Source organism: Delphinus delphis, chromosome 10 (assembly GCF_949987515.2).
Source record: "Delphinus delphis chromosome 10, mDelDel1.2, whole genome shotgun sequence".
In the NCBI taxonomy this organism is placed as follows: domain Eukaryota; kingdom Metazoa; phylum Chordata; class Mammalia; order Artiodactyla; family Delphinidae; genus Delphinus; species Delphinus delphis.
Genome location: NC_082692.2, coordinates 2,678,108 through 2,703,235, shown reverse-complemented (window position 1 = coordinate 2,703,235; position 25,128 = coordinate 2,678,108). Strand labels below are relative to the sequence as shown.

Below are 25,128 nucleotides of genomic sequence, written 5' to 3'. Positions count from 1 at the left end.
TGAATACAAATGCTGGGAGGGTCTTAAGATTTATGACAAGACACTCCCTTCAAAACCCTGACATTGCAGCCTAATTTCTGATAACCTTCGAGAACAGGTCTACCCAGAGAACGGTGTCTAAAATGTGGAAGCTCAACTATCCCCCCAACTACAGAGAGAACTACGCCATCTTTGTGGGTTATGTCCTAGGACTTATGGACCCTGAAGTCTCACAATCACTTGGCATCATTTTTGCCATAAAGTGGAATACAGCAAGACCTTTGTGAGAGTAACTACACAGCAGCTGACCGCGCGTCTGTGGAGGATGGTCCATGCCCTGGGCCCACCTAGCAGAGGGCTTGCGGAGCTCCACGTCTCTCTGCCTTAGAACATTACAGACTCCAATACAATTACGTGTGTGTGGATAAACACTGCTTACAGGGTTCCTTTCAAGTAGATAAATCAAGGAATGCTGAGTTCGGGAATTTCAAAGATCTACGGAACGTGCCCTCGCCATTTCCCTTAGGAAGGAACGCTGGCAGTGCTCTGGGTATCTGGTCTACTTCAAGACCGCGCCCGGAGCAGTGGCTGAACACAGACACTGCGGGCGAGCTGGAGAAGAGGGCGCCCCAGGCGCTGAGCAGCGCTCGCTCTCAGGGCTCCTTCCGACCCTTTGCACCAGCCAAGGAGACGTGGCACCGCACGTGGGCGGCTACCTTCAGACGGATGCTCTTCCGGTGGCTACTGTCTTTCTAATAATCCTTAGGGACCAATCTTGACAACCACGTGTGATGTGGAACCTCACCACCCACACGGCCAACATCACTAGATCTGACCACTACTCTCATCCTGGGGGGGGGGGGGGAAGCGGGGGAGAGGCAGGAAGCGTGATAAAGCGAAAACTTTACAATGATCACAGGAGCGCCACTCTAAGCCCCCAACAGTAATGCACCCCAAATCATAATGCTGAAAACTAAAAAACTGGACAAAAATTAAATGGAGGATTCTTTTTTTTTTTTAATCTTTTATAGGACAGAAACCTTAGCTCATGTCTTCTGGTGTCATCATCTTCCACTGAGCTGCACCTAGAACACAAAGAACAAGTAACAAGCAACTTTGTTTTTTAAAGAACACGTAACAGTTTTGAAGGCATAAGATGAACTGTCTCTAAGTGGAAGTTAACTTACTTAAATAAGTATATAAAATGAAGCCATGAAAATCACCAGAAACATACAAACGCTAACTATCAATATTCTGAGTGAAAATGCCTAGGAGAGACTTGGCCATGCAGCATATTACCACCAAAGTAAACAGCGGTGGGAAAATCACTACCCGTTTCACTCAGGTAGGAGAGCTGCACCTGTGGCGCCCTGTTTACAAGGCGCCACCACCTGAGGATGAGAACCACCTGGCGTTTATGTCAGTTTACGTCTGAACCACGAGGAGACGGGGGTGCAGCGTCAGAGCTGGCCTATCGTATCACCTATCACCTTCCTGGCTGTAGTGCATCTCATGCCTTTAAATGGAGTAAACCCACCAGAAGAATGCTGCTACTCTGATTTTCCATTCTTGAATGCACCAAAACGTGCATGCTTGTTGTAATTAGGTGCCTGGGTGAATAAAAAAATCCCATTTACAATTTAAAAATATTATTTAAACCCCTAAAATCTGATGATTTTCCACATTCCTCAGGGAGACAAGCATTAATTTTACCACCCAAACAGAAAAGATTACATACATTTCTGAAAATTCTCTGCTATCATGTTAAAAAATACTAATTTCTTCGTGTTGCAAAGCCAAACCGATTTACATGATTTTGTTTTAAATTGTTGCTAAATGTTTATCTACACATGCTGTCAGAAATAACCTTGTTAAGAAGGTGAAGCTGGTGTCTCAGCAAATCAGACCCCTTGGAGAAGGCGGTGAGTGGCCTGTGCCCCGTTTTCCTTTTTCTCTTTCCGCACCATCAGAAGGAAAAGTGAGAAAATAGCAGAAACATTAGTTAAATCCTGAATTATACCCCATAACCTACAGGAATTACCTCACTACACTGAAAGCTGACAATACTGGTAGAATTTTTTGATGAAATAATTAGGATCCTAATTATTAATAAAATGATAAACTTCTGGCTAGGTTTACATCTTTAACAAATAATTCTTTCAGTTAAAGACTTAAAGGAAGAAACGCAAGGTTGCTTTTAACTCTATATCGTTTACCTGACTTACCAGCACTGAAGACAAAAACTTTTAAAAATGGCTACAAATGCCTTGTTCACAAAAGACTTTATTACCTAGTGATGCATACTGAGAACATACAGAAATCTGCATGGTCCACCGTCACATGCAGTAGAACAATCTTCACTTTACAATAAGTGAGTGTCAACTGTTTTATGCAATAGACAACACTGTAAAGTCACATCCTTAAAGAAAAGCTTCATTTACAAAAGAAATAAAAGGTAAAGAAGCAATTACCGCTTTTAAAAAGCAGCTGCTTTGTTCAAGAGTGGAAGGTTTATGCCTGTATTGAAAGACAACATGATCACAAATAATGAAAACAATGAACAAATGAAAAACACTTTTACCATAAAGCAGTACACTTTCAAAATGACGTACAAATAGTTAAAAACTTCACTATGTTGTCTGTCTAACTTTTAAACGTGAGGACTTGCGGAATTAGGCCCCAACGTCTGTTACTAGGAAATGAAAGCTACACATTGTTTCTATGTCACTAGGAACTGTATTTAAACAAAATGTATATAAAGTCTATAGCAAGTTGATTTAAAAAAATTAAAGTTAATAAGAAACAGTACACTGAAGGCGCTCTATCCATCAAGCGCATACTCTTCAAATTTTAAATGTGATGAACAGAACAGAAATTGTAACTATGCCACAGTTGCAATGCCAAAAAATAAAACAAGATCAGTTATCACACATGCAGGGAATTCTGCCACAAAGCTAATATCCCTCATTTGTCAATTGTTCCAATAAAATAACATCTTAAAACACCAGTGATGTTGATGGTTTAGCTTACCTTCAGTGTACTGAATGTTGTACACAACCTGCTTTAAAAGAGGAGACCATCCCTGCAGGCAGGCTCAAGAAGGAACAGGCCCCTTCGGCACTGACTACCCAGGGCATGCTGCTGTGGCCTGCACACACACACCTAGGAAAACGTGAATATAAACAGCATTTACGCTGGCCTTTTTACCTGGAGACCAAAACGAAGCCAAGTTTGCTAAAAATAAATCAACCACCCAGTATTACTGCTCGCTTTATAACAGATGCTTCTGTCTTTTATGTGAACTGCAACCATTTACATTAGCACTGTAATTCTGTGCAGTCTTGGCAATTAAAACATTTCTACAGTGAAATTTCACATAAGACACAAAACAGATTAACTAACATTTCTAAAAGAAATATCACCCTTGGTGTTAATTCAAATATATCATGCTTCCTCAAATTTGCAGGAGAAATATTTATAAGTTTATATACATTAATAAACTGCTGTGAAATTTCTTCAGTCTTTGTATTTAATTACTCAAACCCTTGGAGCTTCTTCATCTCGCTTAAATCTTCTCCTGGATGAAGGCATGCTGTAGGGCCTGGTTGATGCTAATCCGTTTAGCTGGGTCCAACATTAGGATCTGGTCCAACAAGTCCTTCAGCTGGTGCACTTTTTTACGCTGGTCTTCAGGAAGTCGCTGGCACCCAATCAAGTCAGCCAACAGGTCCTTAGTTGGATTAATGGTGCTCATGACAGTAACTTTCTCCTACAAATAATGTTTTAAATGTGTATCTCTAAATAAATTACTAAACATACATAACCTGAACACTTGAATGAAAAGGTCAACCCCAAGTTAGCTACGACAGTTTAAACATCATTCTGTAATTTAACTTTATGAACAGATCAGAATGACAGCAGAAAGGAATTCTGAGAATTCAAAAACATAGTTAAGTGATTAGGGTCAGGATGGGGTGTGAACAAAGGCATGGAGGTCTGGAACAAGCAGCGTGCCCGCTGGCCTACTGCCAGGTGTGGGATGGTGGGGTCCATGGAGTCGTGAGGAGGGGGAACGGCTGAGGACCGCAGTCTTTCTGAGGAGTTAAATACATTATCTTATAGGTAAGAGGGCGCCAAGGAAGAATCTTTAAGCAGGGAGAGTAACACGCTCGGATTTGTTTTCAAAAAGATCACTGGCAGCAGTACGGAAGCTGGATGGGAAGCCAGACCAAGAGAGGGACCCAAGGAGAGAGAAAAGGGCCTGAATACGATAAAAATAAACTCATTGTACTAGGCAAACATTTTAAAATCTTTTCCATAACCTGACGTGTCTTATTCAGGAATTGGCCAACTGCAACAGGAATTATTTTTATTGTTTTAAAATACTCGCATCTCCTAGAACCACCCGGCACGCAATCCGTTAACGTAAGATAATCATCTAATGTAGCACACCTAAAGGACACTTACCCTCTCTGTTACTTTATCAACTTCTATGTACATGAAGTTGAGGTTTTGATCAAAATGTTGGTCTTTAAATACGCCTTTCCGAATCATCTGGCAATAAAACAGAACAGTTGGATTTTGAGCTCTTAGACAACACTGGTAGTCTGGTCTACCGATGACCCCAGTACACAAGTCACACAAGTGTTCCTGTTTAGTGTCTCTGGGTTTGCTTCCTTATTTGAGAATGATCTCCGATTCCTTGTTCTCGAGAGAATAACACCTTTGGAAAAGCTCAGACAAATGCTGTACCTAAGACTACTTAACAACATGAAGTTATATTTTCCCGGGCAGTGACTTAAACCAATTACAATAAATATCATGTTGTGCTTTCACTATTCAACACTGAAGACTAAGTGAGCAGAGACTTACATCAGTGGTTCTTAGGAAAAATACTACACAAGTGGGGCCTTCTCTCTTGGCAGTTAAGAAACCTAAGGACGTTTAAAAAATTATGTTCTAACAGCCCGAAAGTGATAGCAGGTCAGGCCTCGTTAAAACAAGTACCAACGTAGCTAATTTCTGTGTATCTGTCTAAACGAGTCCAACGTAACAGAATTTGGACAGAACTTAAAAAACATAATGGCTTCTGACCTACAGGGAGAAAAATCTGTAAATCTCTCAGAAAGTCAGCACATAAGCTGAAATCATAAAAGCCTAAGATACGGTCTTTAGACATTTGCCTATAAAGTTCTTGATTTGTGTTAATCAAACAAACTAATATTACAGCTCAAGCATTAAGGGTGAGTTTCACGTTAAAAAGATGTCATTTGCCGTGAGTTTTCTCGGTACCTTCTTCCTCTCCCAGCAGCTTCCAACCTCTATAAACGGACTGCCGCCAAGTCCCCCGCTCATTCTCTGATGACTGAGTCCTTCCCTCCACCATCTGCCTACCTGGACCTGCATCTTTTCTCACTGCAGCTGTTACCAATACAGGTGTGCTCCCAGGAACCCTCCTGCTGCTCTGCCCATCACTGAATGACAACCAGTGGAACAAGGGAAGGACAGAGATGTGAAAACAGTCGCATGTATCCTCTCTCCCTCAGTTCCAATTCTACCTTAAACTATGGGCCCTACGCTTCTGCTTAATTCAGGAGAGCAAAGAAAAGCACAAAGACAGACTTTAGACAAGAAAAGGAAAATGGATCCTCTTATTCTCTCTTGACAGCTCTTGGCCGGTTAGAACCACTAATTTAAACACCAGAAATGAGAAGAGCTAAGGAATCAGAGTAGCCACGTGCCCACCTCTCAGAAACTGTTTTATAGCCACGAGAGATGAGTGTCAGCAACCACGAATCTGCCGGAGGCGCCACAAGACCTCGGAAACAAGCTCCCACTAACTCCTACCTTATTTGGCATCTTTCCTTTGAGATCCATGGCGAGCTTCAACATATGGTTATTGGTTTTGCCAGGAAATAAAATCTTTCCAGTGTAGAGTTCATACAAGGTGCAGCCTACGGACCACATATCTATACCATAGTCATAGCTTTTACCTATAACTGAAAACATAATACAAATTTTAACGTATGACGATAAAAACAATCAACTACTGTTTACTTCCATTAACAGGGGAATCAACTTAGCTCGGACTATGTAACCACAGTCTGAGTACCTCACTTTCACATTAGCTTCATATTCTTTCCCACTAATTCTTAATAGGGACTCTTCAACTTAGAAACCTTAAAAAAATGAGGGCGTGGGGAAGCAGTGAAGGGGCAGAAGGAAAGGTGCATCTCTTCTATCCTTTCGTTTCACCTTTGGTGGAGGGCTAGCCAGCCTCAGCCAAGGCCGAGGAAGGAGAAGAACACAGGACCCAGACGGTCCACAGTGTGACAGGCCCTGAGGAAGTGAGAGCAGTCGCCCGAAGCCGAGGGCTTTCCACACCTGCCACAACCACGGCCATCCCACCTGAGGAGCATGAACTGGCTACGGTTCCCTTCCTCACGAATGACTCAAGCAGCTGCCGCAGCGCCGGAAAACACTGCTTAGACCGTCAGCGTGCCGCTCCCACTGCGCACGGCGGCCCAGGTCGAGGAGCGCTGGAAGGAACTTACTGATTTCGGGGGCGCGATAAAATCTACTGACAAGGTAAGGCGTTATGTCATTATCCGCCACATGTGATGCCGACCCGAAGTCGCAGAGCTTTAGAATAGTTTTTGATTCATTAACCTGCAAAACATTTTATAATTGAAGTTTAACTCACGCCGGGAGAAATTAAGACACATGATCAGATTAAAAAAAACGGCTCTGAGAAGTTATTCCCAATACTGAGAACAAAGTCACTCACTTGAAAATTCCTTTTCTAATTATTTTATAATTCAACTTCCTAATTGTGAAGAATTAAGAGCTCTCAAATATTTGATCATAAATTAGTAAAAGAACTTTCTTCAGTGAGGAAATAAGAGATAATGCCAGGTAAATTTAACCAAAGCTATTTAGGAAAGGGTGGAATAGTAACAGAAGGCACTGAAGCAAAGCATCTTCTAAAAACCCCCAGGAAACCCGAACCAATCAAGTTACTGCCTAAAGGAACACGAAGACGGTCACTGGGAAGAAATCAGACTTAGATTAACTTACAACTGACTTAAGTTAACTTTCGTTTGCCAGAAAATTACGATGGCAATGAAAGCAGAAGAATGATTCAGATTCAATTTGGACAAAAAGAGAATAAAAACAATTCTTCATCCGAAGCTGCTAGACCTTCCCAAATTTAGCACTCCCTTCGAGTCTAAAAAACATTAAATCCCTTAAATGTAAAGAAAGTATTAGGAAAATGTTAAATATATTTGGCAAGACGGATAAACAGGAACACTGTATTGGTCATTTGTCTCTTTTCTCCTTTGTCAACACTTCCACATTCACAGCGACAGTGGCACCTTCTGAGAGAGGCTGGAGATGCTCCCATGGCTACTGCCACACTCATGAGTCGGAGCATGTTCAGGGTTAACAAGTGAAGGTAATCCACATTCCAGAGTCCCCGCCCCCCTTCAAAAGAGACACGCACAAATTCTGAGTTGGGACTTGAACTTGGCCTACTGTTCCCACCCCAAAGACACGTAACACTTTAAATAAGCAGCCCTGGGCAGTCTCTCCTGGGATACCATAAAGCCTGGTCAGCGCTACAGACTGGTCCACTACAGACGACATCCACGGAATTAAGATAATACAGGAAAAGTACTTTTAAAGTTTTTAAATATAAACTGCATTCAGCCGCTTAAGGGTGCAGCTGCAGTAACCAGAGAAAACCCCGGGGCCCCTTTAACATCTGAGTCTGCCAGGGGAGTGCTCGGGCTGGGTGACATGCCCTCAGCAGCAGCGCCGCGTGGTTGAGGATGTCTGTCTGTTCCTTTCTCAGGAAGAAGGCCAAACTGTCTGAAACCCATGTGAAAACCTATACTAGTTTAGCACTAACTCAAAGAAAAATGAAGTTTTAAAAACAAGAGCTTCTAAGATGCTAACAAATGTCTTATTACTTCACCTCCATGGTGGTTACACAGATGTTCAGGGCATAGTTGCCTTTACCTTATACATAGTTTATACATTCTTTGATATGGATGGTGTACTTCACAATTCAAAAAAGAGAAAAACTGAGGTAAAGATCAACTATGAAGTGGACCGTGCAGCCTACAGCTGACACTGTGGCGCCAGTTCACTGGAGTTACTCAGCCACTCTCACCTCAAGCAACATCAGAGATGCAGTACCTGCCTTTGAAGCCCAGACCAAACGTACAAAATGGAACGCCTCATTAACGTGGTGGTCTGGAAGGAGATATTTTAAGATTTTAAAAAAGAAGAGAAAGCGAAATCTGAACTAAGAGCTAAGTTACTGACAAGGAGTCCAAAACAAACTTTAATGGGATTGTATCTTTCTTAAAAACATGTGGAACATGTTATGGGCAGACGAGCCAGAATCCCCCAGCTGTGAACAGCCCCGACTCTGACAGCATGACAGAGAAAGGGCTGGGGAGGGAAGGGGCGCATACACACCCATCACTCCACTGTAATGAGATGTGTTTCTAAGTTTCAAAAACATAAGCACTGGGAAGTCTGCATCTACCACACCAGAAGGCACGAGCTAGGAGAGGTCAAGACTGGGAAAGGCTCCCTTCCATACAAGGCCCAAGAACGACCGAGCTTTCCTGGGTGTGGCCGCCAGAAGCCACAGCTTCTAAAGCATGAAGAATAAATGAAAAAGAATTATTCCTGGACACCCTAAACTCAACCCCATGCATCTACTTCAGAGAGGGTAACTCCCTTAAACGTCCCTCGCTCTGTCAGTCTATAAAACTAGAGAACAAAAGACTGTGAACACTCCTTATTTCAAAACAGCAACACTGCAGCATTTCTCCAGGTACCCGAGGAAGCCCATCGTTACTACATCAACGCATTCTGGGGGTCTGTGTGCACTCATCAAATCCATCAATCAACAGGAAAAAACTGGGACAGCAGCCTACTTCCTCTCTCTTCATACTTTACTATAAAATTTCATGGCCCAATTTCTAGAAGAGTAAACACTGGCCAAGTCATCTGTAACGGGTAACGGGTAACGCACTGAATTATTCTTCAAAGGCGTCATTTCTAGAACACAGTGGCGATCACATTATAGTAGAAGTTACATGGATCTAACAAGGCAGCCTGATCGTTTGACTTACCAAGATATTGTCTGGCTTGATATCTGCATGGAGGATATTGCATCTTTTAAGGAGTTTTAGTGCCAAGAACAACTGCTGACTATAGGATCGTACAGCCTTAATATGAAGGCCAACATCCTTACCATATTTTTTTAACACCTCTCGTAAATTCATACTTTTAGGAAAGAAAAAAACAAATAAAATTAGGGTTAAAATGCAAAGTGGAAATTAAGGAAGGCAAAACCATTTTCAAGCATAAAGTAAAATCAAGTTCAAAGCATGAATTACAATGAAAACACTCTGTTCAAGAACCCCCTCCCACGGCCCAAACGTTTGATAAATTATCCTACATTGAAATGAGAGCACATGAAACTGTGTGTACACAACACAATTTTCAAAATGAAGAGAAGGGAAGGTATGCACTGCTAAAATTCCTACTGATGTGGAATGGGCTTCCGCTGGAAAGCATAAACATGAAGCCACAATTCTGAAGGGGGATGTCATATTCCTCCTCCACTATTCCCATTTCTTTTCACTGTGGCTTAATCCTTTCTTGAAGTACTTAATTTTCAGAGAACTCTCTGCTGAGCTGAAGGCCACACGAGGTGAGCATGTGACACACAGTACACAGCCAATCACTGTTTACACATTAACAACTGTCAAGAAGCTAGGTCTTCACCAATAGTTAAAAACACATCAAATACCCAGAACATTTATCACGGCATCTATCTGAACTGAGGTTGGCAACGGTGAAGAGGCTGAGTTTTCAGGGTAATGTACAGGTTTTGACACTGTACCTCAGAGGCTCAAACACGAGGCAGAGATGCTGTTTGTGATAAAAGTGTCTGAAGAGTCGCAAACAATGAAATTTGTCATCAGGATCAGCATCGTTCAATTTTTTCAAGAATTCTAGTTCTTTTAAACCAGTTTTTTGCCTGAAATGAAAAAGAAAATTAGGTCAAAATTGGATACATCAAGAATTTAGGAAAACGATGCAAACAATAAATGCTGGAGAGGGTGTGGAGGAAAGGGAACCCTCTTGCACTGTTGGTGGGAATGTAAATTGATACAGCCACTACGGAGAGCAGTATGGAGGTTCCTTTAAAAGCAGAACCTACCATATGACCCAGCAATCCCACTACTGGGCATATACCCTGAGAAAACCATAATTCAAAAGAGTCATGTATCAAAATGTTCATTGCAGCTCTATTTACAATAGCCAGGCCATGGAAGCAACCTAAGTGTCCAGTGACAGATGAATGGATACAGAAGATGTGGCACATAAATACAATAGAGCGTTACTCAGCCATAAAAAGAAACAAAATGGAGTTATTTGTAGAGACGTGGGTGAACCCAGAGACTGTCATACAGAGTGAAGCAAGTCAGAAAGAGAAAAACAAGTATCATGTTAACGCATATACGTGGAATCTAGAAAATGGTACAGATGAACCGGTCTGCAGGGCAGAAATAGATACTGAGAACAAACGTATGGACACCCGGGGGGGAGAGCCAGGGTGGGTGTGTGGGGTGGGATGAATTGGGCGATTGGTATTGACATATATGCCCTACTATGTATAAAAGAGATAACTAATAAGAACCTGCTGTATAGCACAGGGAGCTCCACTTCGCTGTCCAGGAGAAACTAACACAGCGCTGTAAAACAACTGCACCCCAGTTAAAAGAAAGAACTTAGGGAAACTAAATAATATGTATTTATTTAGTGATGTGTTTAGTCTGTTTTTTTTTTTTAAGTACTAATAACAGAACTGTTGAGGAACACAAGTCTCTATATCATTCACACAATACTTTACTCTTAGCCAAATACTGTTTTCATGGAGTTAATTTCCAAAATAATCAATGAACAAAACAGAAACATAGAGGAATAAACCCACCTTGCTTGAACGGAAATCAATCTTGCACATTTTATCTCAAGATGTCTTGATGTAAATATTATCCTCTGAAATTCTAGTTATAATTTGTCAATAGACTACAGTTTAAAATTAGTGTCTATAATACAGAAGTTGGGGACTTCCATCAAACAAACTTTCTAAGCCTAGGCAACCTAAGACTTCAGTATAAACCTAAACACTTCTTTCTTGCGTTTCCAAACCAGTGCCAAGTTGACTTTAATGCCAGCTCAGTGTGTGGCATAGATTATGCATTAAAGCACATGGGTATGCAATCACCTCCCTGCTCATAAGGAGAGGAGGCAACAGACAAAGATACAGATAATTCCCAGAACTATCTGATTTTACGCCTTTTGCAGGCCACCGTATGCTCAGTGACACCTGATCAATCTGACCTTTTGATTTCTCACCTTTCGGCTTGAGCTTAAGCTATTCACAGCAAAGGATGGTCGTAAGACAAGCGGTAGGCGGAAGGAGTCTGAGCTGACATCAGTGCACAAAGCAAGTGCTGAAATGCACTGAAATGAATTAAATACAATCAGCCTACGGCTTGAGAGCTTCTCACAGAACAACACGTGACGATCAATCAAATACCCAGAGCTGCTCTGTCGCTTTATAAGCCCAATACCTGTCCTACACAGACTGTGGTCACTATTTAAAAACAGGCTTATTTGTGAACACCCGCAAAGGTGTCGGTGAAGGTTTTGTTCTGTGTCCTGAACTTACATGAGCTCGTTGTTCCGAATGATCTTCACGGCCACCTCCTGGTTGGCCCTCGCATTATCCCTGGCTCGGACCACGTTACTGAACACGCCTTGACCCGTGTAGCCATACACGTTATAACGCTTATCCAGGACTTCACCTATGTTCACACCTGAAAAGGTAAGCTAAAAGATTAGAATTCTGACCATAATAGACTACTGCACAAAACTGTGAGATACACATCAGGAAAGTCGAAAAGTAGGATACACAGTGCAGTCACTTAAAAACTGTCAAATCTCTGCTGCGTGCTTGGCTTCCTGGACACCATGCAGACTCAAGGCCTCGCCCCCGTCGTGACCCTCTTGCGTAATGTGGTTAAAGCTGCCGGCTGCCAACCGCTGCAGGAAGACTTTCTGCTCTCCTAGCAACTGCTGACGGTCCTAACACCGAGGAAGGAAGAACTGTGCTCACTGCAGGGTCTCCAGCTGCAGTCTGCGTGGCTGGCACCCCTTCCCTCTGGAGGATGATCTCATGGCTGAAAATAACTCTGAACAGATTTAAGCTGCACATCAAGTCTTCACCTCACATCAATTTGTGATGCTTCCGGGCTGTAACATGGGTTCATGAAGCTGCTAGACGTGCCACACTTTTGAAGTGACGGCACTGTGATGTGACTTTCAGAGTCCTCCCAAGTGTGAAGGCACTAGGCCACGTACTTTTACAAGCTGTTACAATGAACTCTAAAATTAATAAGAACTGTATTGAAAAAGGATAGATACATGTATAACTGAGTCACTCCGCCATACACCTGAAACTATCACATTGTTAACAACCATGCTCCAATAGAAAATAAAAAGTTAAAAAAACAAAAACAAAAAACTGTGATCTTACGATAATAGCCTTCTGCATCAGTCCAGTTATCCCTGAGGTTGGGATTCTCTTTGAAATCTTTTCCAATGCCAGCAGCCCGCAGACGCGCACTCTGAAATTAAGGCAGCAACATGAGCTATTTAGCCACCAAACGGGCAGACATTTAAAGCACTTCCTTTAAAAGAAAAACAGGTAGAACCAGCTAAAATTTGATAACATTTTATGCCAACTTAAATAAACTCTTACTATGACTTGTGTAAATGCAACACAGCAGAAACATGATTAAGTCTCTTGAATCAAAATAATGCTCAAGAAAAAAAGTAACAAGTTATCTTCACATTTCTTTTACTGCCCTAGTCACGCAACACCCCCTCCCTGTCTCCTCCCATCTATGGGTGAAATGTCACTGGCTGTGTTAGAAGATGAGTTTAAGAATATCTGGTACTTCTGAAGTGTCTTCACTACACGTCACTCACATCACTCTCCGTGACACCCAGAAAGCCCTTCAACATCGTCCAGGTGGATGATGGGTGCCAATACTTTAACTGGCTCAAAATCATCTCCGCTTTCTTAACCCGTCTCTCTTGCGTGCTCCTGTGGCAGCACACCACACACGGGACACGTTACTTAAGCCAATCACCGGTGTCTTCAGGGTCCTGGACATCACTGCTTTATCCTAGTCCATTTTTAATCTCCCTGTCACATGTTTATCTCTCCCACCTCCCTTCACCAAAGCCTCTGTATTTCTCACGTTCTTTTAAATTTATGATGGAAATGGTCTGCTACTTTTGAGACCATTTTTCAAGAAAATCTTTTCAAGAAAAACCACTGATAAAGTGGCTAACGGTACAAAATTTCTCAACCCACTCCTTGTAACATTTCCAACTCTTCCATGACTTCTATTAGGCTCCAAATCCTTAAGTTCCCAATCGCCTGCAATGCAGAGGCCCAAAGTGGACTCTAGGCCTGAAAATTACTGACGTCACCTGGTCTCCCCTGACTGCAGCACACACACACAGAGGCTTGTAAAGCCAAGCAGCAAGCTGTTGAAAGAAAATACCTACACGTTCAAGTCATCTGCTGTTTAACTGTATGAAGCCCTCAGACTGCTCTGCTGTACTTGTTTTAAAATTTGATTTAATTTCAGACAGAGAAAAGTTGCCAAACTAGTACAAAGAGATTCTAGATACACTTCACCCAGACCGTCCAAATGTTAGCATTAGTTTGCTTTATCCTTCTCTCTCTCTCTATGTATATACCACTGAAATACATATTTGTTATATACCCTTTTCTGATTAACAGTTGTGTTTTTATGACTTAAAATTACTCACGTCAAAATACGCAGCAAACATATCATCAGATTCTGTGAACATGTCGGGCGCCAACAGCTTCTTCTGAGATGAACCTTAATGGAAATTAGCATTAATATTTGAAAAATGAAGAGATGCAAATGGAAACACAAATAATATATCAATGGAAAATCACTAACAGCAATTCTAACTTCTTTTTCCTCTTGCACATCCGTTTTTCACCAATATCCAGCTTACAATCACCCTGTGACACTAAGGCATACGCAGCTATCACTTTTTACTGAGCGTGCACTTCAGGAAGCTGGAAGGCCTAAGAGCGGTGCTTCCACTAACGCTGAATTAATATGCTAATAACTAAGCAACGATTAGGTATTACGAGGGACGCTCCTCTCTAAACTGCAATTTCTCTCAGAAGGTTAGCACCCCGCACTATGAATACAGATCTGCGTATTTCTCTCCTAAAACGCCTAATGGCCCCATTAGAACACTGGGCAAAAAAATAAATGTAAGGAAAAAAGAATGCAACAGCCTTAACCATACGAACACATGCCCGACCTCATACGCCCAACTCAAACGCAAATTGAAATCACAATGAAATACCATCCTATGAGACTGGCTACAAATCTAAAAGTATGACAACATTCTGTTAACAAGGCCCTGGATAAAAAGCCCTCAGACATGGCTTGTGGGATGGCAAAACTGTATAACCTTTACAGAGGGGAGTCTGGAAGTATAGAGCAAAATGACATATTCATTCAGACCCAGAAATCCCACTTCTATGAAACCATTCCAAAGACACAGTAACAAGCAGAAAAAAACGACTTAATGCACAACGCTATTATCATTGATGCTCCAATCAACAGCCAAACATCTACCATTAGAAGACTAACTGAATAAACTACGGCACATTCATCACACTGTGGGAACACGCAGCTGTAAAAGGAATGAAGGTCATTTCATACAGATGAGTATGTATAATATTTTGTGTGCATGTGTAGACAGAATATAAACACACGCATATATGAAAGATGTTTTAGTGATTTTTTAAAAACTCAAAAATATTCCTAAAAATCAAAAGCAAATGAAAATAAGCCTAAACCAAATCAAACTGGTGGTATAACCGCACAGAGGAGAACGATTTCAAAAACCTTTAGAACAACACAGGTTTGTATACATCTTGAAATATATCCTAAGGACAAAACCATTACATTTTCAAACTGCATGCAGTACATTTAATACTGACAATCGCAGTGATAACTCTGCGTATGAAAGTTTCAAAATAACCTAAGTACCTGTGCTTATTAGGAACCAAGTTTTTCTACTGTAAAAGAGAAATACAAAGTCAAGAAAGTTAATAAAAACCCTGTAATCTCGAATTTGAATTGGCAAATCAGTAGGAACTCCTCCTTTCCAAAAACGTATGTATTTCCTAGTTTGGTCCACTGAAAAGGCCCACCAGTAATGGGCATCCCTAAGTGCCCTGTAGTCTCCAAGTGGGATTTCCTACCAAGTGGAACCAAGGATCCCTGGAATAAGTGATTCTGCTCTGGGGCAAGATACACCCAAGGTGAGCCTATGACGTCTTACTGCCTTGGAACAGGAGTCAGCAAACTACAGACTGGGCCGAATTTGGCCCCTTGCTTGTTCCTGTATGGCCCTGACACGTGAACACCTCGTGAACTTCAGTCCATCAAGTGTTTTGGGAACGTGGCCATGCTCATCCATCTGTGCTGGCCCAGCCGCTCTGCACCACGAGAGCAGAGCTCAGTAGCTGGAACAGAGAAAAAAGTCTAAAATAATTACAAAAGCCTAAAATATTGGATATTTTACAGAAAGCCCCTGTCCCAGAAAGTAAAGCAGCCATGTTAAATAAATACTGCAGGGTTTGCCTCAAAAAGACACCAGAAACCCATTTACAAGGGGCTCCCTCCTCGTGCGAAGAGAGAGCAATCTAAGCTTCAAAAAGAAAACGGCAGCAGTGGATCCAAACACAAGAGCATAATGACACCAAACAGTAAAACCCAACAAAATACCCAAAACCTCACTGCTCACCTCTGGAGGCTGCCGGGGCACCAGCTCTATGCCATGCTAAAAACTGGTCAATAGCGAAAATAATCAAGCATTTAACCTGCCTTTCCTGTACGAACTAGATTTTGGGGTAACCAAAGAATGGAAACCTCTTCTTTTACAGAATTAGAGCTAATAATTCAACAGGAATGATATTTTGAAAATCACCACTTTGGAAACCCTGCCGCCCCCGATGAAATAATGGATCTAAGTAGGAACCATCGATGGCTGCTAAAAGCGTGAGGCAAACAGCTGAACAGAAACTTCAGTGGAATATCTTAGCCAAACACACCACCTCAGCGCCACTAAAAACAGGGGCAGCCACACCACACCTACGGGCCACCAGATGTGCTATGGAAGTACATACCGCCAGGTAATGAAGCATTCCTGCCCAAAAAATTAAGCCGGCACCTATTCAAGTCTCTAACGCTAACTACTAGTTTTCAAGAAATACGGAGAGCGGAAATAAATGACACAAGAACGTGGCCAGACAAAATCAGAGTAGAAAAGTTCACAGGACACAGGCCCTAGCACCTTCACAAGTAAAGGGGGGCGTCGGGGGGCGGGGGACAGACCACACCACAATGAGAAAACTATTAAAAAAGAGACTTCAGAGATGTATACCCCAAACATAATGTGTATCTTATTTGGATTTTGACTCAAACCAACCAACTTTAGACATCAGATATTTACAAATTATCAACTTTATCAAGTGTAAGTAATGTTTTTTAAAAGGTCCTTATCTAGCAGATACAAACTGAAGTATTCCCAGATGAAATCAAATCATGGCTGGGATGTGCCTGAAAATAGCCTAGCAAGCCAGAGCGAAGGCGGCGAGCACGCGCGTGGGGTTCAGGGCGACACTCAGGTCACGCCTGCTCACGGGGAGCAGTCACTGAGGCGCCCAGGGCCCTGCCGTCCTCTGCAGTTTGTTGCAGAAGCAGCATTCCTAGTCCCCCATCCCACCCCCATCCCCAAATAACCTCCCTCCTTAGGAAGTAACAGGGCTGCAAATTCAGAGAAAAGCATGGTTGAAACAAAACTGTAACTGACTCACCATTATTCTGTTCGACTGTCATGAGATTATGCTTGGCCTTGACTGAGGCCTCAAACGTATCAACGTTCTCCCGTTCATACTCCTTGACGTCGGCAGCGACGCGTTCCAGGACGTCCTCCGGGGAGGGAGAGCGGGTACGGGTGCTGCTCTGGGGGCTGCTGGGCTCAGATGGCGCGGACATGTTGCTGTCCTCAGCAAGGTATTTGTATTTCTGCGGTAACGACACAGAGTGTTACTGTCACAACATCTGGTGCTAAGAGGGCCTGAACTGAAAAGTTAAGTGTCAAGTAATGCTAAAAAAGTTTTAAAGGTATTGAAGTCTTAACTGAATTAGATCCACAATCCCTTATATGTAATTCCAAATCCACAAAACTCTGAAAGCTTTGCTATGTCTGGTGCACATTCATTAGGTGGCAAAACCTGCGCTGCAGAGATGTGATGCTCTGAACAGGCTCACCTTCCCCAGTGTGAACACGATACGCCTCACTCACTGCAAAACTCTCCTAGTGGCTGATAATGGGGTGCTGTGCTAGACCCCATTGATGGGGCAAAGGAATATACATATATGCACCATATTACCTTTCTAACATTCACATATTTCTGAGTTCTGAAGCACATCTGGCCCCAAAGGTTGGAGATAAGGGATTGTGGACCTGGGTAAGAACAAAAAAAGATTCAACCAAGTCTTTAGGGATATCAGTTTAATAACAGTTTCATCAGTGCCCCACAAAGGTAAGTTTCCTCTGGAATTCTAGTTATGCCCTATGTACTCAGGTGATTCAAATTCTTCCCCTCACTCTGAAATGCTGTGGTTGCTCTCTCTGTTTACACAAGCTGCTACGACTGTCCTTTCCTTGTCTGCTGTCCTCCTAACAGCACCCAAGTATGTTTCATATGTTCCAGAATTCTTCCTCTCAGCTCCATCACTCACCCCCATCACATGATGGTGAGAGAAGGCGCTTTACAGGGACCACCGTCCTCCAAGGCTGGAGTAGCCAGGCCTCATCTCAGGATGGCAGGGAGAACCGGCAGCCTTCCCAGGCAGCTCACCTTACCATTAGGCCTGAGTTTGACACCCTTTCCCACCCAATCCCTGCATCGCTCGGCTCTCAAGGAGTCTTACAATTATTGAGATGTTCCATTTAAACGTTCACAACTGCATTAGAAAATGTGCCATTTTATTAGGCATTAAAAAACCTTTCCCACATATTAACAGGCTATTTATAAGTTTGAGCTAAAGGAAATTCCTCCAATTTATACTCACTTATGAGGGTTTTCTTGTTCATCAACTTAAAGAAAAAAAAAAGAAAGCAAACTCCAAATTTTGTCTTATAAAAGAGGTTTATATCAGAATCCCAAGTATAACAAAAAAGATTAACTGTTTCAATTTTATTAAGGAACCACCTTCCTTTCAAGACCTATTCAATTGCTACTATTGTCACTGCATTGTCAAAGTAAAAATCCTTAATTTTGTTACAATAGTGGTGAAGGAGTGTTGATCAACATGTTCCTGAAACCACGCACCTGAACAATGGCCTGCCTTTGTATTCTTCTCTGTTCTATCAAGGCTTCTTCATCTTCCTCCTCAACATCGAAGTCTTCAAGGCTTAGAAAAAATTACACACATCCGTGTAATTAACTTCAAACACAGAGACTCCAAAAGCATTACGTTTATACATTTTAAAAAAATAAAAGCTGGAAAATGTAGGTCATCGGTACATTGAGCAAAAATCTTAAGCCAGCCCACTCCATCCTTGCTTTCGAACTGTCCTGGTTTGGAATCCTGGCAAGTAACTTAACCTTCTGCGTCTCATTTTCCTCCTCACCTGTTTCATAGCACAAAGACTGGGAACAAAAGAAAGATGCCTAAGTTTAAAAGGCATCACTAGCTGTGCCTTGTAGTAAAGTCATTTCATCTCCGCAGCCCTCGTTTCCACACCTATACAACAAGAGGGGGGCTGGGATACACAAGTAAACTGCTACCTTTTCTGGGTCGCAGAAGCCTTTGAGAGCTATAGATCCTTTCCCCACCCAAAATGCACAGGTAGACATTTGCACACAATCTGAAGGGAAAGTGGCTCTCCCTGCAAACACTGCCCCGAGCGGTTCAGATGGTCCCCCAAGAACCCCGCACTCTTCATGATCGCTCCTAGCGCAGCCCTTTCTACGACCTGCTGGGTGTTCACTGCAGAGGTGTAAGCGACCTGCACTTGGAAGGTACCAGGTCTGCGCAGGACACTTTCCCTCCACTCAGCCCTCTTCTCTCCCAGCTCCAACCAGGGCTCCTCGGCTCAAGCGCTGCTAACACGAGGACGGTTCTGTGCGGTGGGGCACATCCTATGCACCGGAGGATGCAGAACAGTGTCCCTGGCCTCCCGCTACTAGATGACAACTAAACAGGTCTTCAGGCATCACCAAACATCCCAGGGAGGCAAAGCTCCCCCCGCTGAGAACCACTGCTCTGAATTCGTCTCACTTGTTTTTGAGATGTGCCATTTAGACAACGAAGTTTGCATTAAAAACTGTCCCCGCGAGTTTATTAGGCTGAACATTTCTGCATTTTCCACACTATAACAGGCACAGCAAGTGTGTACCGTTTACACAAAATGCGAAGTCTACACTTAGTAAAAAAAATCCCCCCACCAAAACTGGTAACTGAGATTGGCAGGATACCTCTATGGTTCCTAATGAAAATATAAAAGGAAAGGCTCGTGATAAAGTGACGGCCCATATTCACCCCAGCCAAACCCAAATTCAGACAACCATGACCTCTGTCACATAACCTATAAAACCTGCACAGAAGATGAACTTGAACAGGGTCAAATTAATGTATTTGCTTAAAATATTCAGAAGGAAATTAAAGATTTACAAGTCAAACAGTGTTTCTCTGATTTGGAAAAAGGAAATTATAGGAAAGTTCCGTTCTTACTTATCATCAGATGAAGATTCCTGCTCAACTTTCATTCCTTCAGAAAGACTTCCTTTAAATTTATCTTCCTTTACTTTGCTTCTGCTCCTACGTCTACGACCACCCCGTGACCGAGACCGCCTTCTCAGGCGTGATCTGCTCCTTCGACCTCTGTCCCTGTTTGAGGAGAAGAAGAAGACATATTTTAAAGGTCAATTAAAGTTGAGGAGGCTGTGAGTTTGCTGGGCGTAGGGGTAGTACAGGGACTCTCTGTACCTTTCAAAAGTTCAGCTCTGTTGTGAATCCAAAAGCGTTCTAAAAGTCAAGTCTTTAAAAACAGTTGAAATTTTTAAACAAAATTAACACACCATCAGTAAGATATGGATACCCAGCCTAACTGACGACAACTAAACCACAGCTACTCTTCTTATCAACTACAAAGGGGCGCGAGGGAACTGTCGGGCTCTGTACCTCGATGGCAGCTGTGCAACCACACATCTGTCGAAGCTCACAACTTTACAACAAAAAGGGTGAATTTTACTTTATGTAAATAACATATCTTGATAAACTTGATTTTTAAAAAGATCACTGCTGAATAAAGTACGGGAAAGACAAAGGTGACAGAAATTATACGTCTAGTTAATATGACCCTCAGACATTGTTATAAATGCCCTGTTAACCAAACAGAAAGTGACTTCAGAGTGCAAGTATGAAGGTGGAAGTCTGTGTGAGACAGTGCTGTGGGGCCCCCAAGAGAAGGCTGTGAGTCTACAAAGGGCTGATAAACTATGTTCGTGTCACATCGGACCATGTTTATCTCAGATTTCTTCTGAAAACTTACTAAAACAACATTAAAAGGAACAATGACAAAATAAAACCTTCAGTCAAAGACAATGTGAAGAGATGTGACAACAGATACCAATAAAAGCTTGAAACATGCAAAGTGGACAGAAAAGCAGCAGCAGATCAATCTAAATCTTAGTCCAATAGGGACGCACAGGGTAAATAAGAAACAAGTCAGGGCCTGCCACAAAGCCCCAGAAAGTCTCAAGATCTGGAGATACTGTATCCTCTGAAGGACGGAGTACAAGGGAGAAGCTAAAGAGAATTGGCTGAAATCCTTTAGGAGCAGTGTGACTTGGTATATTCCCCTTTCTGACTCAGTGGAGAATGCCACCGGCCGCCCCTCCCCACACTATCGCAGGAAACTTAATATTCACTTTACAGAGAGGTAGTGGTGGTTGTGAAAACTGGCCCACGGTACTGGAGGGCACTGCACTGGGAAGAGAAGGGTTAAGGGGGGACCCACATTATTTAGGACCAGAACTCTACTGGCAGCCATGTCTTACTCTCCAGCAGATGAGGAGATTCTGGAAAACTCACAAGCCCAAAAGGAAAGATCTACAGTCACTGATACACTAATCCGCCACCAAACCACAAGTTCCAGGTTGTCCGAATGGAAGAAAGCTTCCATCTAGCGTTCTAAACCAGAATAGAAAAATAAATAAATAAACAGTCATCTGCGACTCTCCTGGCAGTCCAGTGGTTAGGACTCTGTACTTCCACGTCAGGGGGACCAGGTTCCATCCCTGGTCAGAGACCTAAGATCCTACTCTCATGGAGACGATAGGCAGATGAATCAGAATAGGCAGCAAGGGAGGATCCACCTGGTGGAGGAAAGTCCTCAAATGAAAAGGCAAACAAGCAGCCAAAGAAATCTGGGTAGAAACAATACACAGGGAAGAGGAGAGACTACAGAGAAGAAAAGCGCCACAAAATAGACTCATTATCATCTATGACATAAAGATGCTACTTCCATAAAATGAGAGTAAAATGTTATTAAAAAACAGCCAACAAGGTCTTGGAAATTTAAAAAATTATGAGTGTGCAGAAGGGAGAAAAACAAAATCAACAGAAAGGTAAGAAGGCAGATTGAGAAAGCTTCTCAAGACTGAAAGTAGAACAAAAGGACAAATATAAAAGATGAGCGAGAAACACATTCACAGAAAGAGAGACAAAATGAAAAGGCAGAGACTTCGTACCAGATGAAGGAACAACATAAAACCCCAGAAGAACAACTAAATGAAGGAGAGATAGGCAACCATCCAGAAAAAGAATTCCAAATAATGACAGTGAAGATGATCCAGGATGTTGGAAAAAGAATGGAGGCAAAGATCGAGAAAATGCAAGAAATGTTTAACAAAGGCCTAGAAGAATTAAAGAACAAACAAACAGAGATGAACAATACAATACCTGAAATGAAAACTACACTAGCAGGAATCAATAGCAGAATAACTGAGGCAGAACAACGGATAAGTGACAAGGAAGACAGAATGGAGGAATTCACTGCTGTGGAACAGAATAAAGAAAAAAGAATGAAAAGAAATGAAGACAGCCTAAGAGACCTCTGGGATAACATTAAACACAACAACATTTGCATTATAGGGGTCCCAGAAGGAGAAGAGAGAGAGAAATGACCCGAGAAAATATCTGAAGAGGTTATAGTCAAAAATTTCCCTAACATGGGAAAGGAAATAGCCACCCAAGTCCAGGAAGCACAGAGTCCCAGGCAGGATAAACCCAAGGAGAAACAAACATTATTGAAATCAACAAGGGAAAAATGACAAATAACATACAAGGGAACTCTCATAAGGTTAACAGCTGATTTCTCAGCAGAAACTCTACAAGCCAGAAGGGAGTAGCACGATATATTCAAAGTGATGAAAGGGAAGAACCTACGATCAATATTACTCTACCCAGCAAAGATCTCATTCAGATTCGATGGAGAAATCAAAAGCTTTACAGACAAGCAAAAGCTAAGAGAATTCAGCACCACCAAACCAGCTCTACAACAAATGCTAAAGGGACTTCTCTAAGTGGGAAACACAAGAGAAGAAGAGGACCTACAAAAACAAACCCATAACAATTAAGAAAACGGTAATAGGAAGACAAATATCGATAATTACCTTAAACGTGAAAGGATTAAATGCTCCCACCAAAAGACACAGTCTTGCTGAATGGATACAAAGACAAGACCCATATATATGCTGTCTACAAGAGACCCACTTCAGACCTAGGGACACATACAGACTGAAAGTGAGGGGATGGAAAAAGATACTCTATGCAAATGGAAATCAAAAGAAAGCTGGAGTAGCTATACTCACATCAGGTAAAACAGACTTAAAAATAAAGACTGTTACAAGAGACAAGGAAGGACACTACATAATGGTCAAGGGATCACTCTGAGAAAACAATTATAAATATTCACGCACCCAACATAGCAGCACCTCAATACATAAGACAACTGTTAATAGCTATAAAAGAGGAAATTGACAGTAACACAGTAATAGTGGGGGACTTAAACACCTCACTTACACCAATGGACAGATCATCCAGACAGAAAATTAATAAGGAAACACAAACTTTAAATGACACAAGAGACCAGATAGATTTAATTGATATTTAAAGGACATTCCATCCCAAAACAGCAGATTACACTTTCTTCTCAAGTGCACACAGAACATTCTCCAGGATTGATCAAAACTTGGGTCACAAATCAAACCTCAGTAAATTTAAGAAAATTGAAATCACAACAAGCATCATTTCCGACCACAATGCTATGAGATTAGAAATCAATTACAGGGAAAAGAACGTAAAAAACACAGACACATGGAGGGTAAACAATACGCTACTAAATAACCAAGAGAGTCACTGAAGAAATCAAAGAGGAAGTCTAACAATACCTGGAGACTAATGACAATGAAAACACGACGATCCAAAACCTATGGGATGCAGCAAAAGCAGTTCTAAGAGGGAAATTTATAGTAATACAAGCCTACCTCAAGAAACAAGAAAAATCTCAAATAAACAATCTAACCTTGCACCTAAAGGAACTAGAGAAAGAAGAACAAACAAAACCCAAAGTTAGTAGAAGGAAAGAAATCATAAAGATCAGAGCAGAAATAAATGAAATAGAAACAAAGAAAACAATAGCAAAGATCAATAAAACTAAAAGCTGGTTCTTTGAGAAGATAAACAAAATTGATAAACCTTTAGCCAGACTCATCAAGAAAAAGAGGAAGAGGACTCAAATCAATAAAATTAGAAATGAAAAGGAGAAGTTACAATGGACACCACAGAAATACAAAGCATCGTAAGAGACTACTACAAGCAACTCTATGCCAATAAAATGGACAACCTGGAAGAAATGGGCAAGTTCTTAGAAAGGTATAACCTTCTAAGAATGAACTAGGAAGAAACAGAAAATATGAACAGACCAATCACAAGTAATGAAATTGAAACTGTGATCAAAAATCTTCCAACAAACAAAAGTCCAGGACCAGATGGCTTCACAGGTGAATTCTATCAAACATTTAGAGAAGAGCTAACACCCATCCTTCTCAAACTCTTCCAAAAAACTGCGGAGGAAGGAACACTCCCAAACTCATTCTATGAGGCCACCATCACCCTGATACCAAAACCAGACAAAGAAACTACATAAAAAAATATTACAGACCAAAATCACTGATGAATACAGATGCAAAAATCCTCAACAAAATACTAGCAAATGGAATCCAACAACACATTAAAAGGATCATACACCATGATCAAGTGGGATTTATCCTAGGGATGAAAGGATTCTTCAATATACGCAAATCAATCAATGTGATACACCATACTAACAAACTGAAGGAGAAAAACCATATGATCACCTCAATAGATGCAGAAAAAGCTTCTGACAAAGTTCAACACCCATTTATGATAAAAACTCTGTAGAAAGTGGGCATAGAGGGAACCAACCTCAACATAATAACGGCCATATATGACAAACCCACAGCAAACATCATTCTCAATGGTGAAAAACTGAAAGCATTTCCTCTAAGATCAGGAACAAAACAAGGATGTCCACTCTCACCACTATTATTCAAAATAGTTTTGGAAGTCCTAGCCACGGCAATCAGAGAAGAAAAAGAAATAAAAAGAATACAAATTGGAAAAGAAGAAGTAAAATTGTCACTGTCTGCAGATGACATGATACTATACACAGATAATCCTAAAGATGCCACCAGAAAACTACTAGAGCTAATCAATGCATTTGGTAAAGTTGCAGGATACAAAATTAATGCACCGAAATCTCTTGCATTCCTATACACTAACAACTAAATATCAGAAAGAGAAATTAAGGAAACAATTCCAT

At 41.7% G+C, this 25,128-nt stretch overlaps 1 protein-coding gene across 8 annotated transcripts in view; it reads right to left on the bottom strand.

Moving 5' to 3' along the window:
* PRP4K (pre-mRNA processing factor kinase PRP4K) overlaps positions 1-25,128 on the bottom strand; it is a 41,193-nt gene that overhangs the window by 901 nt on the left and 15,164 nt on the right. The window contains exons 4-18 of one of the 8 annotated variants that reach the window (XR_009521017.1): positions 19,953-20,108; positions 18,548-18,629; positions 17,024-17,234; positions 13,921-13,994; positions 12,611-12,701; positions 11,744-11,891; positions 9,908-10,045; positions 9,132-9,285; positions 6,534-6,648; positions 5,827-5,978; positions 4,447-4,533; positions 3,010-3,141; positions 2,451-2,496; positions 1,847-1,933; positions 1,020-1,064 (exon numbers count right to left, since the gene is read on the bottom strand). Coding sequence is in view for 3 of the 8 variants with exons in the window: in XM_060023707.2 (XP_059879690.1) it covers positions 3,545-3,748; positions 4,447-4,533; positions 5,827-5,978; positions 6,534-6,648; positions 9,132-9,285; positions 9,908-10,045; positions 11,744-11,891; positions 12,611-12,701; positions 13,921-13,994; positions 17,024-17,234; positions 18,548-18,629; positions 19,953-20,108 (1,612 nt within the window). In the remaining 5 variants the exon portion in view is untranslated. Of the gene's footprint in view, positions 1-1,019; positions 1,590-1,846; positions 1,934-2,244; positions 3,749-4,446; positions 4,534-5,826; positions 5,979-6,533; positions 6,649-9,131; positions 9,286-9,907; positions 10,046-11,743; positions 11,892-12,610; positions 12,702-13,920; positions 13,995-17,023; positions 17,235-18,547; positions 18,630-19,952; positions 20,109-25,128 lie in introns of those variants that run through there. The other 7 variants (XR_009521018.2, XR_009521015.2, XR_009521014.2 and 4 more) reach the window with 7 other exon arrangements.